Source organism: Ailuropoda melanoleuca, chromosome 2 (genome assembly GCF_002007445.2).
Source record: "Ailuropoda melanoleuca isolate Jingjing chromosome 2, ASM200744v2, whole genome shotgun sequence".
NCBI classification, from domain to species: domain Eukaryota; kingdom Metazoa; phylum Chordata; class Mammalia; order Carnivora; family Ursidae; genus Ailuropoda; species Ailuropoda melanoleuca.
Window position 1 is genome coordinate 77083978 of NC_048219.1, and position 24950 is coordinate 77108927.

At 52.9% G+C, this 24950-nt stretch overlaps 1 protein-coding gene across 1 annotated transcript; it reads left to right on the plus strand.

Annotated features, from left to right (window-relative positions):
- The first annotated feature begins 2822 nt into the window (after positions 1–2822).
- On the plus strand, positions 2823–19938 carry STRIP1 (striatin interacting protein 1). The gene is made up of 21 exons (XM_011224988.3): positions 2823–3041; positions 5435–5504; positions 6302–6376; positions 6801–6935; positions 7028–7148; positions 7416–7484; positions 8434–8540; positions 8654–8781; positions 9891–10073; positions 10446–10663; positions 11854–11919; positions 12040–12103; positions 13118–13189; positions 13636–13710; positions 13901–13998; positions 15244–15370; positions 15567–15667; positions 16388–16454; positions 16948–17052; positions 17629–17833; positions 18973–19938. The coding sequence occupies exons 1-21, from the start codon at positions 2862–2864 to the stop codon at positions 19218–19220; spliced, it is 2514 nt and encodes an 837-aa protein (XP_011223290.2). The 5' UTR covers positions 2823–2861; the 3' UTR covers positions 19221–19938.
- The last annotated feature ends 5012 nt before the right edge of the window (positions 19939–24950 follow it).

The following is a 24950-nucleotide window of genomic DNA, read 5'->3' on the forward strand; positions in this document are numbered from 1 at the left end:
ACAATACGTGCCAGCTTCCTACTACAGAGCACAGCCGGAACCACGTTCTTTTTTTCTTTTTTAAGATTTTTAAAATTTATTTGACAGAGAGAGACACAGTGAGAGAGGGAACACACGCAGGGGGAGTGGGAGAGGGAGAAGAAGGCTCCCTGCTGAGCAGGGAGCCCCATGCAGGGCTCGATCCCAGGACCCCGGGATCATGACCTGCGCTAAAGGCAGACGCTCAATGACTGAACCACCCAGGCGTCCCAACCACCACCATGTTCTTGGTGCGGCCCCTGCAGTGCTATAATGGCTCAAATATGCAATTTCACTTCTTCCAGTCTCTTGAACCACGAATACTTGTGGTAAAAAAGGGCCTTCTCACCTTACGCTTCACTTCTTAGCAATAATAATGTCTTTCTTTTTCTTTTAAAGATTTTATTTATTTATTTGAGAGACAGAGAGACAGAGACAGAGTGACCATGGGCAGGGGAGGGGGGGTCAGAGGGAGAGGGAGAAGCAGACTCCCTGCTGAGCAGGGAGCCCAACGTGGGACTCTATCCCAGGGCCCTGAGATCATGACGTGAGCCGAAGTCAAACGCTTAACCAACTGAGCCACTCAGGAGCCCCCCAATTTTTTTAAAAAAAAAACGCTTTATAGTTTTCAAAAATGATTTCACATAAATGAACTCATTCGATCCATAGTCTCACAAAACAGAGGGGATTATCATCGTTTTACAGATGAGGAAAAAAGGAAGTCATAACCATTCTCCTAAGTGTCACTAAAAATTTTTCTTAATATTATACACAAATATTCATGGCTTCTGTATGTTCAATTTTATCAATGTCCCCATTTTTAGTTAGTCATTTTCTTATTGACTACTTTTCAAATTACATTGGTCCCAACTTCACACAACTGAAAATACCGCTGGCTGGAACATCACCATATATATATCTTCATCTAAATCTTTGTTTCCTTGGGATCTATTATTGCTAGAAGTGGAATTACTGAACTAAAACCTTAAACCTTCCCTGTTCCGAATGGAGCTGAAACAGGATAGGATGTTTAAAGGTCTATTTTCCCCTCCAGGTGATAGAGCTTGTGGTAGGTCAGTCTTAGAACTTGGTCAAACTGGTCACTGAAACTAGATAGCAGTTACATGTTGGGTTTTGTGGGATCGACCCTCTAGTTTTATCCAAGGAGGCTTGCCGCATTAGTCCTTTTCCTGCAAATTCCTTAGTTTTTCCTATCACCTTGGCCCAGACCAGCTTGGATGAAATGCTAAGTTACAAAGTATATTGCTAGAAATGAGGAGAAACAGGCGAAGGACAGGAAGATCAGTAGGAGTAAGTAGCAACACGGTGGCTTTAGATTTATTCATTAGTTCACAACAAAGACTTTTAAGGTACCTACTAGTTGGGTGGTGGAAATTTCACAAAAGTTGCATCACAGGGACTTTCTGAGAATTGAGCTGGAGTAGCCAAAGGTGGAGCTCCGGAGAGACAAAGATGGAGAAAATGCCTTTCAGGACCTCACAGTATAGTAACAGGTAATTATCAAACATTACCTCTAAGAAGTTTGATGGGCATCTCAAATTTGACATGCCAAAAACAGAAATCTTGATCTTCCTAAACCTGTCTTTCTTTCTCTCAGACTTCCCTATTTTAATAAGTAATACAACCACTCATTAGATGCTCAAGCCAAAAAACTAGGACTCATCCTTTACTCCACTCTATCCTGCTGATAGGATTCCAGCCTTTCACTAAATCCTGTTGAATCTACCCACACAATATAGAAATATCATAACTCCATCCTGGCACAAGCACCATCATTTTCATCTATAAAGTCTCCTAACGTGCCTACCCTCATCCATTCTGAGCTCTCTAATCCCTTCTCCAAAAAGCAGCCAGATTGGTGTTGTAAACATCAGACCATCCGCCCCCTGGCTAACACTCTCTGATGGTTTTCCATTTCACTTGGAATAAAATTCAAAAAATTTTTCATGCTCTGCATTTATGTGGCAGCTGCATTATCTGGCCCTCACCTCCTCCTGTTCTTTCCCTGGCTCACTCACCTGCCACGCCAACCTCAGATCTCTCCGCTTCAGTTGCTCCATGACTCTTTGCATGATTCTCCTTTCTTCAGAACTCATTTAAAATTGTACTCTCAGGCTTGCCTCCCCTGGACATCGACCTAACATAGCCATGCGTCCCATCACCACTGCCACTTCCTAACCCCTTACACTTCCTTTTGTTCTTCGCAGCACTTGTTTCTCTAATACTGTATTTGCGTGCTCATCGTTCATCATGTCCCTCTCCCTCTCCGTACTATGTTAGGCATCATTAGCACAGAAACTTGTTATGCTTCCCATTCTATCGCATTGCCTGGAAGCACAGAGACATTTATTGTTTGTTGAATGAATGATGAATGCATGTTTGCCACAACTCTAATTGTTTTATTGATTTATTCATTTGTTTAGCACATCTCCCCCAGGTGAGTGTAAACTCCGTGAAGACTGCTATCGTGTCCATTTTGTTCACTGTCATATCCCCTAAGCTTTGAACAGAGCTGTAACAGTGACGAGGGCAAAGCTACTTAAAGCAAGATGGGGCCAACTAAACTGACCTAAGGAGCTATGGGAGTACTCACAGGTAAAACTGCACCTAAACAAGTACTGAAAAGGGGTGAAAACCAAAAGGACAGAAAAAGGTTGAGTCCCGGCGCAGAGAATCTCGCGAGGTGTTGGGTAGCCAAGATGGCTTCCAGCATTGCCGCCACACCTAATATGGCGACCAGGGACCGTTCCTGGGGGAAATCACGCGAGAGTTACATCACGGGTACAGTCCGTGAATTGAGCCGGGGGTGTGGAGCAGCCAAGATGGAGCAGGCAGCCGGCGGTCCCGGCCCGCTGATCATGAACAACAAACAGCCCCAGCCACCACCACCTCCGCCACCGTCAACCGCGCAGCCTCCGCCGGGAGCCCCGCGAGCCGGCGGGGGCCTCCTGCCCGGAGGCAAAGCCCGGGAGTTCAACCGCAACCAGCGCAAAGACTCGGAGGTCAGGAGCTTCGGGGGGCGAGTATAGCACCGGGCGGTTGGCGGCGGGGGACCCGGGCCCGGGGCCGCATTCGGGTTCCAGCTGTGCTTGCCGGAGGGTTGGACAGGGCCCGGTGGGAGAGTTGTCATTTTACAGCGAAAGGAGCAGGGAGCAAGGCTGGCATCCCCGGGGCTGGGGGGTGTGAAGCCGGGGTCCCATCCCCGAGCTCCGCCGTTCGCCAGAATCTCCCTGGGCCGGCGACTCTTCGTTTGCTTCTCTGGAGCCGGGGCTGAGGGTGCGGCCTTCAGGCCCCAGCCCCTGGGGAAGCCATCCCCGGCCCCAGTTCGGGGGTGAGGAGTCAGTGGTCTGCGTGCGCTCCAGGGGCGGGCGGCTGCACCCGGACCCCTAATCATCTCTGTCCGCTGGTCCTGTGGGCTCCGCAGCGTGCAGTGGGCGTCGTGTGTGGGCAGGGAAGGGAGCTGGAAGCCGGACGGAGCTAATTACCACTAATAGTACTACGCGCCGGAGATTTTGAGAGTAGGAGGGGGTAACATTCCCTATTCAGTCTGACCTTAGCTATTTACAGGTCCAGGCCGTAGTTTGACAGTGCCTAGTGCGCTTGATGCCGAACTGTTAACGATCACAAATATACATTGTAAACAGGCATTAGGGCTCAGCATTCCCTTTCTTGCTAGTGGGCTGTTCCTCCGCTTCCGGAGACACCATAGTCTGAAGCTGACTAGTCACCTCACCCTGAGTTAAAGAATTCCTCCCACTCCCTCCCAATGTAGATTTCATGAATGAAGACACACGTCGCAGCATTTTAGGGCTTCTTAATCAGTACGTTCCCAGAGTATTTACTGTGAGGTCTCCTTCACCAGAGATAACTCAGAGGCTGATCAGCAGTGAGGCGCTTATTAATGAGAGGGAATTCCTCCTCGCCCAGGCTCTCGATACCAGGTCATACCAAAGGCTGATGATAAGTGAGATCAGTTCCGCTCCAGCTTTTGTATTTTGTTGGCAAGTGCAAACCTCTGGTAAAACGTGTCAAAATTTGGCAAGTCCAAAACAGAGGTACTCTGAGCTTGAGGTGAATTATTTGAAAAAGCAATGAAGCTGACTTTTTAGGAGCCTTTGCCTGGGGGGGGGTGATGGAGGATTATGAAAGTGGTGGGGGTGGTGAACCCGCCTTCATCAGGAGAGGAGTTACAGTTTAAAAACAGTTTAAAAATTTCCTAGGTAGCTTTGAAAGATCAAATAAATACCCTTTGATGCCTTAAAATTTCTCCTTCTACCCTTTCATTTCCATATAGACTCAACACATGGAAGGCCAGCTAGTGAACACATTTAAGCTGAGAGATCTGTTTCAATTTATTTTCTTAGAAATACCGGTGCTGCACTCGGTGTTTTTGGGGCATAGCTGGACTCAGGAGGCTGGGAACTTGAGCAATGCCTGGAGGACAGGGAGGCCATCACTTGATGAGAGCCCACTGTGCGTTACATAATTTTGATTAGTCCTTAAAAACCTTCAAGATAGATTTTTGTCATCCCCATTCCATAAATGAAGGAACTGGAGCTCAGTAACTTGTGAAAGTGTACACTCTGTTGCCTCTGACAGGGTAGAATTCTTCATGTTTTTCAGTGTCTGTGGGTTTGTTTTGTCATTTCGTGGGTGGTCTTTGTCTTCCCAGGTAGCTTGTAATTAAGCCTGAGGCCTTTACCTACTTTGTCACCTCTTCTCTCTTCCCAGCACAAGGCTTTCAAGATGGTGTGTTCTCGGAGGTCACTATCGCCAGCAATGAAAAGATTCTCTTTGTCACATTCTCCCCTGTGTGTGGGAGGGAAACCAGTCTGTTAGGCTGCAGCCTTCTCTGTCTGTTAGTTCTCACTGAAATTTGAGAGAAGGGCAGGAAAGCTCAGAGTGTCAATACTTATTTTGTCCTGAGCGGTTGGCCTGCTACAAGCCAGAAAGAAGCGAGGCTTCCAGAATCTTAGCACCATGTGGAGGTGGTCATAGAAGTTCTGTGTTCATTTATCTAACAAGAATTTATGTGAGTATAAACTCTTCATTCATTCAGGCTAGATAGCGTGCTGGGCCTTGTGAAGTACTGGTGAGCAGAGTGGACAGAGTTCTCCCTTTCAAGGAACTTGCAGTGTCGTGGAGAGGCAGACGCTGAACAGTCACATGCTGGTATATAACTAGAAGTTGTGCTCTTAAGGAAAAGTGGAAGGTGCTCTGCAAGGGCTGAGTAGGGAGACCTGAGCTAGCCCCAGAGACAGAATGTGATAAAACCCCAGCAAAGCGGAGGCAGTGGTGTCTTGTAACACAGCAGCATCTCTGGACATATGTATTTCCTCCTTTTGGAAAACACTCACAGTGGTCTTTTTGCATTACTGTCTCCTTTTCTCCGCAGGGCTATTCCGAGTCGCCAGATCTCGAGTTTGAATATGCTGACACAGACAAGTGGGCTGCAGAGCTCTCGGGTAAAGCACGGACCTTCTTATTATTTGGGGGTGTTTTATTTTTTTTCCTGAGTTGGTGTTTAATAAAATTAACATAGAATGTCATTTTGGAGTTCGTTTTTTCCTCTGGTTAGCTAGTAACAATATATATACGTATATATCACTTGTATAAACATACATATGTATATATAATATATAGAAACATGTTAATTATGGGATTCAGGTTTTGTGTATCTCATGACTTTGGCTTTTCCTTTACTTTGGCGAAGCACCTCTGCTGTGTGGTCAGCTCAGTTGGCTGTGGGCCAGTCGCAGACAGTGATGCTCCTTGGCCATGCACTGTCCGCCTGACAGTGGTCTCTCCTAGAGCAGTATGTCATGCATGAGGCATGCCCAAGTGTGCCTGCCTCTGTGCACATCTGTGGCTGCCACTGCTACTCACATGTAATGTGAGGCTAGCCTGAGCTGCTTCCCAGGCCTCTGTAGTACAGGTCCTAGTTAGGAGGTCACGGCCACTTGAGAGACACATGTTCATGGTGGCCATCCGCCTCGCATGGCGTGGTGGGATTGATGTGCACCGGACTGGAAATATCTGGGTTGATGTGTAACTGGCATTCTGATTATCTGCTGCAAGGGGAGTCAGCACTCTGCATTGTGCACGTCAAAGCACTAAAACTCCCTTAGTAACTGGGTAGTCCAGGAGTCACTGTGACTCAGGGACAGAGTGGGGCCTAGAGGCAAATGCCTTATATTCTCTGTTCCATATGAGACCTACTATGGAATGTGGACATGGAGCTGATGAGCCTTTTTCTTGACAGAACTTTACAGCTACACAGAAGGGCCAGAATTCCTGATGAATCGAAAATGCTTTGAGGAGGACTTCCGGATCCATGGTGAGATGATTCCCCGCACTTCTTGATTCCTTTGACCCTGCATTTTGAGAGCTGCAGGGTTTCTCTTAGTCATCTAAGTGACTTGAGTCATCCTGGACTGGCCCAAGAAACCTGCTGAACCATGACGGTTCCAGGCCACATGTGACCTTTAGGGTGGGCTCGCTGGTGCTCTGGTGGTGGCTTTTCAGAGTGTGAGTACTGAGAAGGAAAAGCTTTATGTGATTGAAATTGCATCAAGAATAGCAGTGTTTCAGTCTAGAAATCTGTAGAGCAGCAGCGTGACCTTCCACCTTACCTAGAGAGTAACTTCTCTTTCTAAGTTTTCTGGTCTTGGGGTAGTCTTTGAATTTGATGAGTTAACATCGTGTTCATTCCATCGTGAGGATTTTCTGGGCTCAAGTATCACTGGTCTCTTGCCCCGCAGTAACAGACAAGAAATGGACCGAGCTGGATACCAACCAGCACCGTACCCATGCCATGAGGCTCCTGGATGGCTTGGAAGTCACTGCCAGGGAGAAAAGACTCAAGGTGGCTCGAGCAATTCTCTACGTTGCCCAAGGTACTGAGTGGGCCCCGGGACCTCTGACGCTGCCCAGTGACGTCCAGTCCGATACTGGGAGGGCCTCAGGGAGCTGTGCGCTGGGTTTGCAGGCACCTTCGGAGAGTGTAGCTCGGAGGCAGAGGTGCAGTCCTGGATGCGCTACAATGTCTTTCTGCTCCTGGAGCTGGGCACGTTCAGTGCTTTGGTGGAGCTTCTGAACATGGAGATAGAGTGAGTTCTTCTGAGGCGCTGGAGTCGGGGAGGGGAGGCAGGGGGTGAGGGGACAGAGCTGGCAGAACTCAGTGGTTTTGAGAAGGGTGAATGGGCCAGGTGGGGCTGACGGTGTGGTCCCAGGCTCTGTGCTCACCAGTCAGGTTGAACTGTGGCTGCAGTCGAAGCACTTAGAGCATTTTATCCCGCCACTTGGGCGGCCCTTATCAGGGCCACGCCTCATCTTCCTTCCTGGGGGAAGGCCTGACTCCCAGATCTCTCCTGCAGCAACAGTGCGGCCTGCAGCAGCGCGGTGAGGAAGCCGGCCATCTCCCTGGCTGACAGCACAGACCTGAGGTGAGGCAGGCAGACCTGGGCTCCGCAAGAGTGAGATCAGAGCTGGGCGCGGGAGGGCGTCTTTGGGGGCCGTCGCCGTGTGTGCGCTCCTTCTGTGCATGCCGATCTCCATGTGTCCCGAGTCCGCCCTGCGGGGGGCTCTCCCTCAGTGGGACTCTGGGCTGAGACCCTGCAGGAAATCTAGGGCAAAGCCACTTAAGAGAGCCACAGTGACGTGCGGCTCCTGCCCACACTGCTGCTGACAGCTTGGTGGGCTTGCTCTTTGTGTTCGGTGAAACACACGACTGGCTTCTTGGGCTCCACCCCCTGGTGCACAGCTTAGACCCCCGTCTCATTCATGATGTTCTGTGGCCGCACGGGAAGTAATAGCAACTGCTGAACAATGAGGTCACCTTCCCATTTTTGTGAGGCTTACCATCTGTCTCTGTGAGTTTGGGAGTTTTCAGACCAGGTGTTCGTGGCGTTGCCCCTGTGGTTGGGTCCCTGGGCACTGCCCGCTGGCTCCCGATTTCCACTCCGTCTCGGTCACACTTGCTTGTTGTCGCTGTGACCCTGCGCTGCTTCATCTGATCTGGCACCTACTTCTGCGGCTCATTCCCACCTCTGAGCTCTTCTTGCTCCAGGAAGCTTAGGGCCAGAAATGCTGTGGGCCATTCTTTTTCATGTTAATCTCCGTTCAGCAGCGGTTGGTGAAGCACCTGCCTTGATAAGCACTTAGCTTGACGCTGGAATGCAAAGCAGAGTGAGATCTGGTCATACCCTTGACAACAGGGGACAAGAAAGGGCACACAAAGGGCGCTCTGTGGGACTGCCGGTTTTCTCTGCGTCCCAGCCCTCTGCCACCAACTAGCCTTTGTGCACTTTCCTCACGTTAGCTGGACCATGGAGAAGCCAGGACGCTCCCTTGCTTCCCTGTTCTGCTCCATTATGGGCTGGCTCTCGTTCCCAGGGTCCTGCTTAACATCATGTACCTGATCGTGGAGACTGTTCACCAGGAGTGTGAGGGTGATAAGGCTGAGTGGAGGACCATGCGACAGACCTTCAGGGCTGAGCTGGGTAGGGCCCTGGAGATCCTGGGGTGTTGAGGCCCTGCCTGGAAGCTGAGGCTGCTGGCCTTTGGGAGGGTCCTGTTCCTGCTGGTGGTCCTGATCCCTTTGTGTTGCCTCTAGGTTCCCCCCTGTACAACAGTGAACCATTTGCCATCATGCTGTTTGGGATGGTGACCAAATTTTGCAGCGGCCATGCCCCTCACTTCCCCATGAAGAAAGTTCTCTTGCTGCTCTGGAAGACAGTGTTGGTGAGCACCTCCTTGAAGGGGAGCTGCTAGGGGCCAGGGCAGGAGGGAGACTTTTCACTGTATACCCTTTTAAACGTTGAATTATGTGAAAAACTATATATAAATTAATATATAACTAAACGATAAACTTCGGTTTAAAACAAAACAAAACAGCACCTTTGCCTCGCTATAGCCAAAGAGGACTTGGCCCTTGGGTCAGAGTGGATTGTGGCTCCCTGACTCCTGCAAGCTGCTTCTCTAGGCGTAAATCACCCTTCTCCCCCAGACAGGCTGCTTCTGAGCCTGGAGTATATGAAGTGATAGGAGGCAGAAGTGGTATAAGTGGCCCTCAGTCAGAGGTCACGTGAAGGAAGTAAGAGCGAGCCTTGTGCTAGTGCCGTCTTCCTCAGGGGGTGGCATAGAGCCTGCTTCTGGCTGGGGAAGGAATGCCAGTACCCTTGGCTTGGGGGCCGTTGTCAGCAACCAAGCCCAGTGCCCTTCCCACGTGGAGCAGTGACTGGAGCCGAGAGTGGAGCTGCAGGTGGGACCCCCCCCCCCCCCCACCTGCCTCCCTGGGGCTCACCTCCTCCTTCCAGAGCAGGCCAACTCTGCGGGGCCAGGCTCAGGGAGTTTAGAGTGGTGTGCACATTTTATTTTGGTCAGCCATCCTCTTGGTTCCTCACGAAGCCTCCCTAAAGCCAGAGACGAAAGAGACGAAAGCTGAATGCCACTGGGCTTTGGCTTCTCAGGGCATGTTGATAGGAAGCTTTTCTTTTTTTTTCTTGAGTATCTAACAGCATATCCCCAGTCTGAAAGACTGGCATGTATAGCCTTTGAAGCATGAGTCTCACAGACTGCTCTAGGAACCTGAAGGGGTGGGCTCCCCCGTCTGCCTTCTTGACGGGAAGAGTGTATCATACGGACAGAGCTTAAGCATTTCCACTAGCTCGGTCAGCCTGCATGTCTCCTTCCCTTGGTCTGTTTTCTCTGCTCCCACGTTGGTGTCACTGGATCCTCGTGTGAGTGGGTTTAGTCCCTTACTCGGGGGTTGGTGTGGGTTGCAGTGTCAGGGCTCAGGGACCCAACTCGTGGAGGTGTTGAGCGCGGCGCACCCCTTGTCCACAACGCAGTGCACACTGGGCGGCTTCGAGGAGCTGCAGGGCATGAAGGCCGAGAAGCGCACCATCCTGGGCCTCCCCCCGCTGCCTGAGGACAGCATCAAGGTGGTCCGCAACATGAGGGCTGCCTCTCCGCCGGCGTCGGCCTCGGACCTGATTGAGCAGCAGCAGAAGCGGGGCCGTCGGGAGCACAAGGTGAGGGCGACGGATGTCCCCGCTGAGTCCCGAGGGTCTCAAGGTGCTCAGCACGTGGCAGCATGATCCCTGGGTGAGCGGGGCTGTTGGAAATCATTGCTGAGCAGCTAGTCCAAATGAAGGCCTCTGGGCCAGGGACACTGTGTCTCTAGCCCGGGGTCCAGTTTATTGTGGGTACTCACAGCATGGCACTTCGAAGGCACTGGGGCAAGAAAGGCTTTGTTGTTTGGGCCCAGCCTTGACTTCCTCTCAGGTTTTTCCCCTGCCCACGGGTCCGCCCACCACCTTTCTGTGTTACAGCCTCTCTAGCCTCCTTGCCCTTAATGGTTGCTCGGTTGGCACTTGTCTGATTTCCCGTCCCTCTGTTTTCAGGCGCTGATAAAACAGGACAACTTGGATGCCTTCAACGAGCGCGATCCCTACAAGGCTGATGACTCTCGAGAAGAGGAAGAGGAGAATGATGACGACAACAGTCTGGAGGGGGAGACGTTCCCCCTTGAGCGGGATGAAGTGATGCCTCCCCCATTGCAGCACCCTCAGACCGACAGGCTCACCTGCCCGAAGGGGCTTCCGTGGGCTCCCAAGGTCAGGTGAGGCTCAGACGTCTGGCACACTCCTGGCTCCTGAAACCGGAGGCGTTCCGTCCCCAGGCCTGGCACCTGGCCTGAGTCACCGCAGGAGCTCCTCTTCAGGGCCAGGCTGACTTCGGCTCTGGGATGAAGCTCTCTTACAGTACCCTGTGTTGGCCCAGACGTCTCAGGGCGCTGGCCTTGCCCAGAGAGACCCGTGGATGGCTCCTGAGTCAGTTATATGAGTTAGCTCTTGGTTAGCCATACTAATGAAGGGGACTAGGGAAGAATGAAAACCAGGACATTCAACCGAACCCATCTCCACTCACCCTGGGGTTGTATGTTGTTTTTAAGAGAGAATTAAAGATTAAGGAAGAGTTTTTAGAATGATAATTATGGTGTTTGATACATGTGTGCATGAATCAATGGGTGGGAAGCTACCTGGGTGTATAGAAATGATACCTGTTTGAAAAGGCACCAGCTAGGGGTGCCTGGGTGGCTCAGTTGGTGAAGCATCTGCCTGCGGCTCAGGTCATGATCCCAGAGTCCTGGGATCGAGCCCACCATCGGGCTCCCTGCTCAGTGGGGAGTCTGCTTTTCTCTGTGTCTGTCACCTAGCTTGTGCTCGCTCGCTCGCTCTCTGTGTCTTTCAAATAGATAAATAAAATCTTTAAAAAGAGAAGAGGCACCAACTTAAGAAATATGTGGACATATGAAAGGATACGGAAGTCAGTTTTTAGATCTGAAACCCCAGTTTTCAGTGATCTGTGGTGGCAATACAAAACTAGTCATCAGAAAACACAAGATGTGCTGATTGTTTAAGCCAGGGACTCGGGACGCATATGAAAATATCCGTAGTTGGTAGCTCTAATTGTTGTAATAACTTTAAATATTTGAGAAATTCTTTTGACAGACAAACTTGTTAGCTGAATAAAGTGTGCTTTTCAGTTTGATGTAGCACCTTAATTTTACAGGTAAACTAGTTACACATAATATATTTTCAGGTTATTGATCCAACAACATCATAAAGGACGTTAAAACAGTCTGAAGATTTCAGTTCATTAGTTCGTTTTTTTTTTTTTTTTTCCCTAAAAAAACAATGGTGGGAGACCTTTTCTTCTGGCTTCACAGTTTCTGGGCATTCTATGTTTTATTGATCATGACACCTTGAAATAACATTTAATAAAAAACTCGTTCTTTCTCTTTGGCAGAGAGAAAGACATTGAGATGTTCCTCGAGTCCAGCCGCAGCAAGTTTATAGGTTACACTCTAGGCAGGTGAGTGTGATCTGACCTCCTTTTGAAGAAAGGTAACGGGAGTTCATTCTCCTGGCCTTTGTTTGGGGATCGAGGTGAATTGATGTCTAGGCTTAACACAGGGCTTTCTTTATTCTCCAGTGACACGAACACAGTGGTGGGGCTGCCCAGGCCAATCCACGAAAGCATCAAGACTCTGAAACAGGTAGGTGGCTTTGGGTGAGCTTTTGACCTACTTTGGTCCCAAGTGAGTAAGGTGAGAGCAGCCCGTTGGGAATAACCTTTTAAGACTGTTGTCTGCCTGAAGGAACCTGGGGCGGAGGCCTGGGTAGACCACGGTGATACCCTTTATTACAGCTCTTTGTCAGTTCTGCTTATTCTAGCTGTGTTTTTTGGGGGGACTTCACTGGGAATTTGTTAAAGACAGTGCTTGATAGTTGGAGTTTTCAAGGGCCTGAAAAATAGCCTTCCCTTTTCCTAGTCCAAGTTCTAAGGCAGTTGAGATGGAGGAGTAAGCAGATGGAGATGGAAACATCAGCTTTATTGCTGATGGAGCAACGGGACAGTGAGGCGTAAGAACATAGCAACAAGGTACACCGTAATGCTTCACTTCTAGAATTAGGCAGACTCACCTACCCAGGGCCAGGCAGTGCTGGATCCCTGCTAAGTCTGGTTGAGGAGCAGAAGGAATGTAGGCTTTCTTTTTTTCCAAAGAGAAAAGAGAAGAGGGTTGGGCTCGGGAAGTCCTGTTCCTCCCCCCGATACTTGGCAGTCAGCGAAGGGAGGAGTGAGTGTGTGGAAAGGGGCAGGGGAGATCAGGGAAAAGGTGTCTTCCCTGACAACGTGTCAGGAGTCGAACTGTTGATATGTTTTTGAAATGTATTTTTGAGGTTTATAGTGTAAGTGGGCTAAGTGGGCCCTGTGCTGCTAGGATTTTCTGAATCCTTGATGCTCCCTCTACTGGTTTTTTCCTGTCTCTCTAGTTATCCGAAAGCCCCTTCTTTGCTTTGTTTTCTCCTAATCTGTTAAGTGCTTTTTAGACTGGGTTTAAGAAATATGTGCCTACTTAGAAAAATATTTCAGGATTCGAGTTCGGCATCTTTGTGGTGACTTAGCCCTCTTTGAGAAGATTGTGTTTGAAGAAAATCGAGTGGGGTCTTTGCCAGGGTAGGGGGGCTTTGGCCAGAGCATGAGAGGCGCTTCTCTGCTCTCCCTGCAGCACAAGTACACGTCGATTGCAGAGGTCCAGGCACAGATGGAGGAGGAGTACCTTCGCTCGCCTCTCTCCGGGGTGAGTCTGACGCCTTCTCGAGCCGCAGGACCCCCGGCCGTTCCCAGGCACTGCCCTGGGCCCAGACCGCAGAGTTGCCCCAGGCCCTGCCCTCCAAGCTCCCAGTCTCACTCTGCCTGCAGGGGTGGCGTGTGTCTAGTGTGAGGGTCATACTCCTGGCTCCACCATTCATTGGGTGGCCACCTAGGCAAGTGCCTGCATCTCGCCATGCTTTAGTTTCCTCACCTGTAGGATGGGAAGAATAACAGGACCTTCTTCCCAGAGTTGTAGTAAGGACTAACTGAGTTGTCACAGGTAAAAGGCCTCACGCGTTGTAGTATTCAAGGTTTGCTGTCGTTTCCGACATCATGTACGTCACTACTCATAGAGGCTCCTCTGGCCACCTAGCGAGCTGGCTCAGACCAGTCCGGACTGGGGTTTTTTATTTGTACCTGTTGTGTCCAAAGGGAGAAGAGGAAGTGGAGCAAGTACCTGCAGAAACCCTCTACCAAGGCTTGCTGCCCAGCCTGCCTCAGTACATGGTGAGTGCGCCTGCTTTTGGGGGGTCGCCGCCTCCTTGGGCGTGCTCTGGGTCTGGGACCCCCTTGGTGGCCCTCCCCACCACTCTGGCCTTGAAAGCAGGCCCTGCCAGTGGCCTCCAGCCCCTCCTGTCGCCCACCTGAGTTCCTCCAGGAGGACCGCCTCTCAGGGCTTGGGTCTCCTTCTGCTCAGATTGCGCTGCTGAAGATCCTGCTGGCTGCAGCCCCCACCTCAAAGGCCAAAACGGACTCAATCAACATCCTAGCAGATGTCCTGCCTGAGGAGATGCCGTGAGTAGTGCGCCCGTGAACAGAGCAGGTCAGGGGCCGCAGGGGAGAGGGGAAAGGGAAGTGTTTTCCTCTCGGTCCCAGTCTTGCCAGGTTGTTTCTCCCTTTGGCTCAGTTTCTCTGTAGGTTAAGTGTAGGGTATTCCTGGCTCAGAAGAAAGACACTGTATCGAATTAAATATGTAGTTTTACTGGTTGGGGAAGTGGCTTCGTGTGGATTCATCAGCCTGGATTCGGGTGTAGACTGTGTTGCTGAGTGGACTGGGGAGAAGTCGTTTCCCCTTCTGTAAAATGAATCAGGCTGTGTTCGATGTTTCCCGAAACCCTCCCTCGAAAGCTGTGTGATCAGGACATCCAGGACGTGTAGCTTTGGCTTCTGGACGCTCTACCAGCCAGCTGCTGAACCTGAGCTGGGTGTGGATTCTTTCCTATCCACGGGTGATTTGGCATGTAGAATATTTGTGGATATCTCAGGGTGATAGTGAAATCCTTAGGGGTTCTTTTTCCCTGGGGTACTGACTTCATCACTTCGATAGGAGAGTACACACCGAGATCATTTTCTGCTTTGAGAATGACCTGGGCCTTGATCTGACCTCCCACTGGGCTGCCAGTACCACCTAGCTCTGAGCCCAGCTCCCTGGAGTCTGGGACCCTTGAGTCTGGCAGTGACAGCCAGGTGTGGGAGGAGGCGGGGATTGGCTAACACTAAAGGGAGTGTCCCAGAACACTAGGCCATCTTGGTGATCTTGGAAGAAGGGTTCCCGAGTCGAATACTAACTCTCCCCTTACAGAGATTTACAGTGAGGAGCCCTGAATTAAGAAACCAGTTCGACTCCGTGCTTCTTCAATTTATCTGATTCCAAAGCCCTTTTTTCACCATAGTATGAAACATCTCAATGTACTGGTATTCCACAGAATACACTTTGAGGGACCCAAGTTCCTCCCGAGTTCCTCCTACCCAAGTTGGTAGCAAAAGCTTAGGAAGAACTTGGAAAGGAGAAGTTCATTTTGTGAGGAAATCAGGGAAACAGGCTAAGAATGTGGTTGGGGCCTCACAAGAAATAAACTGTGCTGAGCTGGCTGGCCTGCGAAGGCGGGTGGGCAGAGGCCTGGGCTGGATTTCTGCATGTCCGTGGGGGGTGAGGGGTGGGGGTGCCCAAGGAAGGCTCCGGACTCCCGTCTCTCCGGCGAGCACCTAGAAAGGCTGTGCCGTGCGCGCTGGTGGCTCACCGGGGAATTGTGTTTCCAGCACCACGGTGTTGCAGAGCATGAAGCTGGGGGTGGATGTGAACCGCCACAAAGAGGTCATTGTTAAGGCCATTTCTGCTGTCCTGCTGTTGCTGCTCAAGCATTTTAAGTTGAACCACGTCTACCAGGTACCTGTTCACTGGGCCAGGGCCTCAGACGGTGCTGCTTCTCCAGCCCCGGAGACCTGAGGCCTTGACCTTCCAAACCCCCTTGAGCTCTGCATGAATGTTTTAAGACACAGTCCTCCAACCAAGGCCTGTTCTCATTGGAGGAAAGAGGGTGAGGTCCTAAAGGGCATGTTTAACTTTTTTCTGTTGGTTTCAGTTTGAATACATGGCCCAGCACCTGGTGTTTGCCAACTGCATCCCTTTGATCCTAAAGTTCTTCAATCAAAACATCATGTCCTACATCACCGCCAAGAACAGGTGATAAGGATGAGGGAGCAGGAAGGGGTGGGTATGGCCCGATGGCAGGGCTCCCGGCTGGCCTCTCCTCCTGAGCCCGTTCAGCCCCTACAAGCCAGCGCTCTGCCAGGCCTCAGGACACAAAGATGAAGGAGACACGGTCCCTGCTGTGGAGCACGCCAGTGCGTCCAGTCTGAGTCTAACTACTCTAGTGACAGGTGACTCGGCCTGTGCCTGGGTGGGAGGGTTCTCATCCTGGGCTCTAGCACTGTCCTCACTGTTCGGTGCCTTTTTGAGGAGACTGGCCGGGCCTCCTGCTCTCTGAGGGGCTCTGCCATGTGCACTGTTAAGCCCCATCTGCTCTTACCCCTGCCTCCCTCGCCTGGGGTCAGCTCTATTTGATGGAGCACCGTAGGGTGAGCTCCTGGCCGACACTGTCTCCACTAGGGGCTTGACGTACATTAATTGCCTTGAGAAATCTTCCCTCCGGCCCCAGGCTCATTGCTGTGGGGAAAGCAGCGTTTCTGGACCTTACAAGATGGCCGGCTGGTCTCTGGCCACGGAGGGACCCTATGAGTTCTCTGGTAGCGGGGATTTCATCCTCCTGTCGCTGGGGGAATGAGGGGGGTGCAGACAAGGCAGAGTCCTGCTTCCACTCCCCAACACGTGAGGGAGGAAGGCCGGGAGGCAGCCGCCAGCCTTTGCTCAGGGTGGGCACCCCCCTTCTCTTGCTCCCGGCAGCATTTCTGTCCTGGATTACCCCCACTGCGTGGTGCATGAGCTGCCGGAGCTGACCGCCGAGAGTCTGGTGAGTGGCTCTGTGCTTCCGCAGCCGTTCCTTTGGCGTGAGGGCTGGTGGTGGAGGGCCTGCCTCCCCCGACACGGGGATAGAGGTGTTCACGCGTGCGTGACGTCACTGTTGAGTGCTGGCTTTTAAAGCACCGAAAAGGCATAGAAAGGTCAGAGGAGGGAGCTTGGAGTAGTGTGTCAGGAACGTGGTCTTCAGGGGCTGCTGACCCAGAGCTCACCTGGTCGAGTGGCTTCCCTCTCCCACACTGGATCTCTGTGGGGCACAGCTCTGAGGGAGCCTGGGTGCGGGTGCCCCAGGTGTGGGGGCTAAGGGCACAGTCCCCAAAATCATGCTCTACGTTTCCTGCAGAAAAATTCCAGGGAGCTCCCCTACCCCTGCCAAGCTCTAGGCCGAGGAGAGGCCCGGCAGCTCAGAGAGGCGTGAGGGCCAGGACACTGCTGAGCACCCCTACAGCTGTGAGGATTATAACTGTGGCCGGTTCTTTCTGCAGGAGGCAGGCGACAATAACCAGTTTTGCTGGAGGAACCTCTTTTCTTGTATCAATCTGCTTCGGATCTTGAACAAGCTGACAAAATGGAAGCATTCGAGGACCATGGTGAGCTGGTGCAGTCAGCGGGCACACACTTGGAAGTCACGGCAGAGGGCCACACCCTGTGCTGTCCCCTCCCAGGGCGTCCCCGGGGCGGGCTTGCTGCTGCCCCTACACCCTTCTCACCAGACTTGCCTGTAGCCACAACCTTGGATTTAATGGCTTGTTCCTGGTTCCTTGCTGAGTTGCACTGAGAGCTGCAAGAGGCTCAGTCCTGCCCTGAAGCCTGTAGACACTTAGAGGAGGGATTTTTCCGTGTGTTCTTTATCTCCAGTGGTAACACAGCCAGGATTCTGGGAGTCTCCTTAACCCTGAGTCTGAGGATGCCTTTGGGGTGGGGAGGCTGTGAATCCTCGGACATCTTATATAACGTGCACGTAGGAATGTTCGTGGTGGACAAGTTCACGGCTTCCCTCACATTTCATGATGACCCGCGGTTTTAGCGGTGGACGCCCCTGTCCCGGAAACCCCTGTCTGGGGAGACGGAGACGGTCGGTTCCCCTGCTGTAGCCCCAGAAGGGGTGAGCAGCACGGTGGTAGTGCATCGCTGCCTCAACGCAGTCCTCTCGCGGTCCCTTCCAGATGCTGGTGGTGTTCAAGTCGGCCCCCATCCTGAAGCGGGCCCTGAAGGTGAAGCAGGCCATGATGCAGCTGTACGTGCTCAAACTGCTCAAGGTGCAGACCAAGTACCTGGGACGGCAGTGGCGGAAGAGCAACATGAAGACCATGTCGGCCATCTACCAGAAGGTGCGGCATCGGCTCAACGACGACTGGGCATACGGCAACGGTGAGGCTCTGGCACGAAGCCGAGGGGGGCGCCTTTCCCTCCGAGGAACCCGCAGAGTCCAGTTCCTGCTTCTGTCGCATCCGGATAGGAGCTCCAGGAGGGACTTGGAGAAACTGCCTGGGGTTGGCGCATGTCGTCACCCCCTATTCTTCTGTCCCTGAAGGAGTTCTTTTTCCAGAAACTGTCACAAGACACTTACTTGCCCATCTTTTCTCTCCCCACTACCACTGCCCCAGTTCTGACCACTGAAGTTCTCACAGACCTGATGGCTTCCTTGCCCTTTTCTTCCCCTCTATCAGTGCCTCAAACTGAGCCCCAGTGATCTTTTTAAAAAGCAGATCTTGTGGTGCTGAGTCCCTGAGTAAAATCCTTCACTAGCTTCTGATTTCCCTTAGAATTTGAGCCAAACTCTTAAGCAAGGCATGTGAGGCTGGCCCCGAGTGCCATCCCCTCCTGCGTAATCTGATCCAGCTTCCCTTCAGCTCAGCCTCCCTCACACACAGGGATCTTGGCCCATTAGCTCTGTGTCCCCCACGTTTCTGGCTCCTGGCAGCACGCCTCCCTCATACCTGTCACTGTTCAGTATCTGCATGTGTTCTTTCCCGCCGGGCGGCTGCCTTGGCCTCCAGGCGGAGCGGGCTCTTCCTGGGCTTTCCTGAGCGCGCTGCCGCGCCGTTCCGGTTCCTAGCCCGCAGCCCCACGGCCAGGTGACCACCTCAGCACCCCAGTGCCCTGTGAATTGTGTGGAGCCAGAGTGACCCCCTGTCGCTGGTCAGGGAACTGAGAGAATGATCAAATGAGGGGATCTGCACCTTCCTGCCATCCATCCCAGAGAACCAGGGAGAATGTGACTTTCAGAGAAGCATGTTGGGCCTGTGGCTCTGCCTCGCTGGGTCCCTCCAAACTGTAGCGTAGCCTCTTTCTCTGTCGATCTGGCCTCTCTCTTCTTACCTGATTTTCCTTTGTATCGAAGTAAAAAAGTTCTGTCAGTCTTCCTGTGGGTGGGGCTCGGAGGTCTCCTGCCTGCTCCGGGCTGACAGCATTTCAAGCCAGGGTCAGCCTGGCCCCGTGCTTCAGTGAACCAGGGGGAGCTGCCACGAGGGCTCGGCCCCTAAACATGTCTTCCTGCTTTGTCCCAGATCTTGATGCCCGGCCTTGGGACTTCCAGGCAGAGGAATGTGCCCTCCGTGCCAATATCGAGCGCTTCAACGCCCGGCGGTACGACCGGGCCCACAGCAACCCGGACTTCCTGCCTGTGGACAACTGCCTGCAGAGTGTCCTGGGCCAGCAGGTGGACCTCCCTGAGGACTTCCAGATGAACTATGACCTCTGGTTAGAAAGGGAGGTCTTCTCCAAGCCCATTTCGTGGGAGGAGCTGCTGCAGTGAGGCTCCTGGGCAGGGGACTGACAAGGAAAGAGGGGGTGACCTGGAGGTGCCCCAGGGGCTGCCTGTCCGTGGCTGCAGTGCTCCCGCCTCCCTCTAGGTGGCAGCACAGCCCCACTGTGCCCTCCCTAGGCTGTGCTGGGCTGGGGGAGTGGGGGCAGATTTGGCCCCTCGCTGATTCCCCGAGTCCTGCTCTAAGTGCAGTCCGCTCTGTGCTTGGGATCCTCTCTTCCTCCACTCCTCCCCACCCTCTTCTCTTGGACATGGTTGGTTGCAGCTCATTTCTCATTCAGCCCGAGGCTGGGAAAAGCTGGGGTGGGCTGGGAAGCCACTGCATCTGAATTGCAGGGGTCACGCTGACTCTTCCCGAGACACACAAATCCTTGGCATGTCAGCCTGCCAAGGAGGAGGGCTTAGGATGAGGGCCGGGGCCAGAGAGTCGGAATCTTGGTTTTGCTTTGAGGGGTTTCTGATGTCATTCTGGCCTCCTGCTAAGTTTCGTCCGGAAGCAGTTGCAGAGGCTCCATCAGCTGCCTCAGCTTTGATTTTGGAAAGGGGTAGGGTAGGAGGAGAAGCTTCCCTTAGCCAGAGGTGCCATTTTTCCTCTTGGTTTGCGAGGGTCTGTAAATACCTATATATAAATCTCTGTATTCTCTTGTGTCATGGTGGGGTTTTTAACGTGTTTGTGTATTCTGTTTACATTAAAAGGAAGCAAAACCAATCCCCATTGCCGTGTCTGCAGGAAATAAGGCCCCTGAATATCTCCTCAGGTCTGGAAAGTGGCTTTTCCTGCCAGCATTGCTGGGTCACCCACCTGTTCCCTGCCAGGCTGCCTGCCTTTCCCACCTGAGGGGAAGAAACGGGGAGTTGGCATTTACCCAGAGTGTTTTTCCCCCACATCAATCTGGGCTTGCTTCAGCCATGCTCCAGGGCCCCGGGTGGCTGGGGTGACAAGTTGTCCTGTGTCCCTGGGTTTGATGTGATTGCAGTAGAAGCCCCGGGCATCTCTGGATCACACTCCCTCCACCAAACCGGGTTCAGTGCTAGGGAGGGAGGGGCCGGGTCCGAGAGGGGTTGGCTGCCTTGGACCCTCGCAAGGGTAGATGGTTGGGACTGAGGAAAGCTCTGTGCCCAGAGCCTGAGGAAGCAGTCAGCTTCACAGTGGGAAGGAGTGTGTTGGGGGGCCCGGGAGCCCATGTTGCTGGGGAAGAGGCAAGGAAACTCTGTGGTGGGTTTCAGTTTGAGGCCTCCGGGAGCCTGCACCTGGCCTTCAGATTCCTGGCCACCTCTGCTTCCACCTAGTTCCATCTTGAGGCCGTGTTTCTGATGCTGGTGATATGACAGGACTCTTCTCTTTTCAGAATTACATGAAGGTCCCTTATCTTACCTGTAGGCCATGTGTATGGGGTCTTAAGGCTCTGAGGGGTCTTGACTTAAAAAGGAAATGTACTCTGGGGAAAATCTCCCTTCTGTTGGTTCAGTGCCTGCCTGGCCTGGGTCTTGGCTGGGCTTCCAGGATAAGCCTGCCTGTTTCGGAGCAGCAGGGGCGAAGCCAGCACTCTGCTTCGTAAGTCACACAGCCTCTGAGGCTTCGGGAAGTCCGTATGACTGAGTTTTTGCCCCTCGGTAACTTGCACCAGACAAGGGAATCTGACATGACTCGTGTGTGCATGATGGATTTTCTACTGTAAGTCTGTAAATACCTATATATCTAATTTATATATAAGTTTGTGCAAAAAAAGAACACAGAGTATCAAAGCTGCAGCTCCATGAAGCCTGAGTGGACAGGGACGCCCTGCATCTGTGGGCCCAGCGGCTGGCCCAGGAGAGGAAGAGCCTTACCCCGGCCACACAGTAGGCCAGTGGGAGACTGGCCATTGAGATCCAGGCTTTTGGACAAAAATGTCTTTTGGAGCAAGTGGTCACCCCATCTCTGTGGTTTTCTTTCTCATCTGGTCCTGAGATGGGCAGGGTATGTGAAGGCCCTTTGTAAATGGTTGAGTTATCCACAATGTTGGTTATTGCTAACCAGGGCTCCTTCCATCCACCGAAGGATGGGTTACCTGCTGGCCGTATCACCTGAGGGGACCGGCCCTTGTTAATCAAAAGCATAACCACTTACTGGGTGCCACGTAGGTACCGGGCCCGGTACCGATGCTTCTTGAAAGCTCATTTTCCACACAGGAGCCAGCAAACGTTCAGTGCTGACTATGTGCCAGCCACTGCTCTGAGTGCTTGATGTAGACTTCCTGCTTATCATTACCCTGAAGGGTGCCAGCATTTCCGTGCTTATTTTGCACGTGAGAAACTGGCACAGAAAGGGTAGAGAACTTGCCCAAGGTCACGAAATAATGAGAGCCAGAGCCTGGATACAAACTGAGGTCTCTGCAAAGTATGTAGGTCAATGGCCTCCCCGCCCCCCCCACACCCTTTCTCTAATGAATCATTTGCTCTTTTATTCCCTTTACTCAGTACATAGTATTTGCTCAAGCATGGTCCTTGGCAAGAAGATTCTTGGCAAATGTCCGCTAGGCCTTGACCTGGCTTCTGAAGTGCGCCAGATGTGCCCTCGTCATGATGGTTAGGGGGCTGTCGCTGCCACCTTCCTTGTCAGCCTGAGCCTGGGTGTTTTTCTACCCTGGGTCCCAGAGGACTCGTGTGTGGCTGCCACACCATTCCTGTTAGGCTCCTCTCCCAGGAGGCTGGCTTCCTGTCTGTGCTCTCATGAACGGACTGCTCAGGGAAGCAGTAGCCCTGCCATTCATTTGTCACTTGGCATGGTCAGCCTCCGGCTGCGGCCTCTCACATTTACTCACTGAAGGACCTTGAGCTCATCAGGCTCGATGCCTCAGTTGGCTTATCTGTAAAAATCAGGTTAATAACAGCAAGGTGGTTCCGAGGGCTGAATAAGATAATGGATAATGGACCTACGTACCTGGCCGAGGAGGGACAGCACAGCTTGTAAGTGACAGCTATTTGTAGTCCTGCTAAGGGCCCTTCCAACTCTAGCCTGCTCGGAATTTGCTTCCACTTCCTGAATCCCCTGGAAAAGAGACCCCCCACCCAAGGGCCAGAACAAGGGCTTAGGCCTCCTCCTAGGCCCTCTGCTCTATATACAGAAGGCTTTCAAAAGTCAGCCATTCACCGAGCCACCCTGCTCTCCTACCTTGAAGGCCTCTTCTCTGGGCCAGGCTTCATTCCAGGTGCCCTGGGCATCCAGGTGAACAGAACACCACACTCGCTTTCCTTGACAAGCTGTCAAGTCGAAAGACGGGACTACAACAGCAAGCGAGAGCAGTAACGTGCTGGGCACCGAGACGGACATCCGCGGAGCCACCCGGGCTCCACCAGCCCCAGCCAGTGCCCTGGAGAAGAGAGTGGGTGGGGGAGCCTGCCGCAGGTGAGGGGCAAGGGTGGGGTCTCCGGCATCGGGACCGAGGGCTCTGAGAGCATTGCCCCTGGGGAAGATGGCTGGGATGAGTCCAGGGCAGAGGCTGGGGCAGCAGTGAGGTGTGCTCCCCCTCTGCCTGATACAGGGAGTGCCCGGCTCCTGGCGAGGCCGGGCTCTGTTCCTGTCTGGGGCTGCAGAAAGTCTGCACTTCAGGGCTGTAATTCAGGTTGATGTGTAAATGCTTGGGGGGAGGTGGGGGAGGAAGATTGAACGCCTCTAATGAGAAGCATTTCCTCACGCTGGACTGAGACCAGAAACCTGGACTGAAGGGCCTGCTAGTGAGGGCTCTCCGCTCTGGGCCTGGGGTCTGTGCCCTTGCCAGCACCAAGATTTAGGGTTTCTTTGGGTGGGCCTCACTGGGGCAGAGGGGGGACTTAGCAAAGGGACATTGGGCCTAGCAACTCTCTTAAATTTGGGATTCCAGGTGGGGCCGTTTCCCCGTTCCTTTTCCAGAAGGGGTAAGCATAGCCCCCAGTCTGACGTGGGGCCTAGGCTGAGAGCTGAGGTCACCTCGAATGAGGCTGGGGGCAGGGGCATCTGAAGCTGTGTCTTAGGGGTGAGACGCCTCGGGTGTGCAGGAGGAGGGGAGGATGGGAGGATGGCTAATGGAAAGCAGGTGGAAGGGCTGCCTGTGTCCCAGCCAGGGGACAGGCCGACTGGGATGGCCCAGGCAGTGGGAGAAGCCATCAGCTCACAGATAATCCCAGGGAACAGGCTCCGGGATGCCCATTCATATTCATTATGTGTGAAGTGGGCGGTTGTAAAGTTAGCTTTCTCTTCATTTAGCTGTCACTGGGCAGAAAAATATGAGCTGTGGGCAGATGCCCCTGGATGGGAGCCAGTAGCTGGTCTCTGGCCTCCCTGTGCCCTCCCCCGCCAGGGCCTCCCTCCCGCACGGTTCGCTCCCAGCCTCCACCTGCCTCCTCCACTCTTGCTGCGTGGATCTCTCCCTGGCTTTACTGCCATCTCTTCTCTCATCTCTCTTTCCCCACTTCTGTTTCCTTCGCTTTCACACATCCTTTCCTGTCCGTGCACCCCCTTCCCCGGAAGCTGCGTGAGAGAGGGAACCGCGTTTTCTTTCTTGACCATTGTTCTATCTCTGGCACCCAGCACAAGGCAGCAATAAATACTTGTAGAAGAAACTCCTCTTTCTCCTCTCTCTGCATCTCTCTGACTTGGTGACACGGAACTCCAAAATCTTGGGGGCCACTCCTTGGGTGAAGAAACTTCTAGTGCAGTGGTCTTAGCCCTGAGTTAGAAATTTGGGTTCGAGCCCGTCATTACTGACCAGCTGTGGGAAGGGGGTTGTGTTCCTCGGAGATGCTGGGGCTGCCTCTCCCTACGACTCAGACTCTCCTCTTCCCGTTGGATACGGGGCTGCCCTGTGGACTCAGAGCCAGCGTCAGTACAGAGAGGAGAGAAATCCCCAGCAGCCAGGCCTTCGAATGAAAGGAAGGGCAGGAAGATACTGGTTTCTTCTGGAGCCGGAGCCTCATCACACTGACTGTCTTAGAGGAAAATCTGATCTGATGTGGGACTTGCTCCCTCTTTGGGCGTCTTCGTGTGCTTCTCTGTGCCTAGACGAGGAGGTGGCTGGCCTACTGGCCAAGGCTGAGCTCCTCTGAGCAATGTGGTTGTGTTTACTGGGAGGGCAGGAGGGCCAGGCCTGCTTTCTTCCCGCCTTCCAGGCTTCCGAGATAAGGCAGAAAGTGGGGATGAAGGATAGAATGGCTAATACTCAAGCCACAGGAAAGAGTCCTGGCTTTCTTCTCTGCCCCACAGCTCAGACATGCTCCTGGGGTGTCTGGGAGAAGGGGGCTGCCCCACCCCCACGGTTCTAGCCCAGGAGAGCTCAGAGCCCTCAGTGGGCTCCCCCATCTTTCATTCCTCCCCCCATTCCACTGCCAGTTCAGCCACAAGTTTATCTCTGCCTTCCCGCTCCCCACCCCCAACCCTCCATTTTCCCTTCCACAGGGGCCCAGCAGCCGTAGAGCTCGGTTCTTCTTCCTGCCACCCCCACCAGCAGATCCTGGGCAGGTGACAGGGCCAGGCATGGCATCTGTCAGCCTTGGGGGCCCTCCTGCAGGCCTACCTTCCCCTAGCCCCCAGGATCCCTGCTGGCCCCTCAGGAGGGCCTGGCCCAGCCTGAACCCTGGGCACAGACCAGCTAGCCAAGTGCCAAACCCTGAGGATACACAATCAACCTGGTCTAAAAAATCCTGCCATCTTTATTATTATGCTGGGCAGCACACTTTTTTTTTTCTTTTTTACAAAAGTGGGGT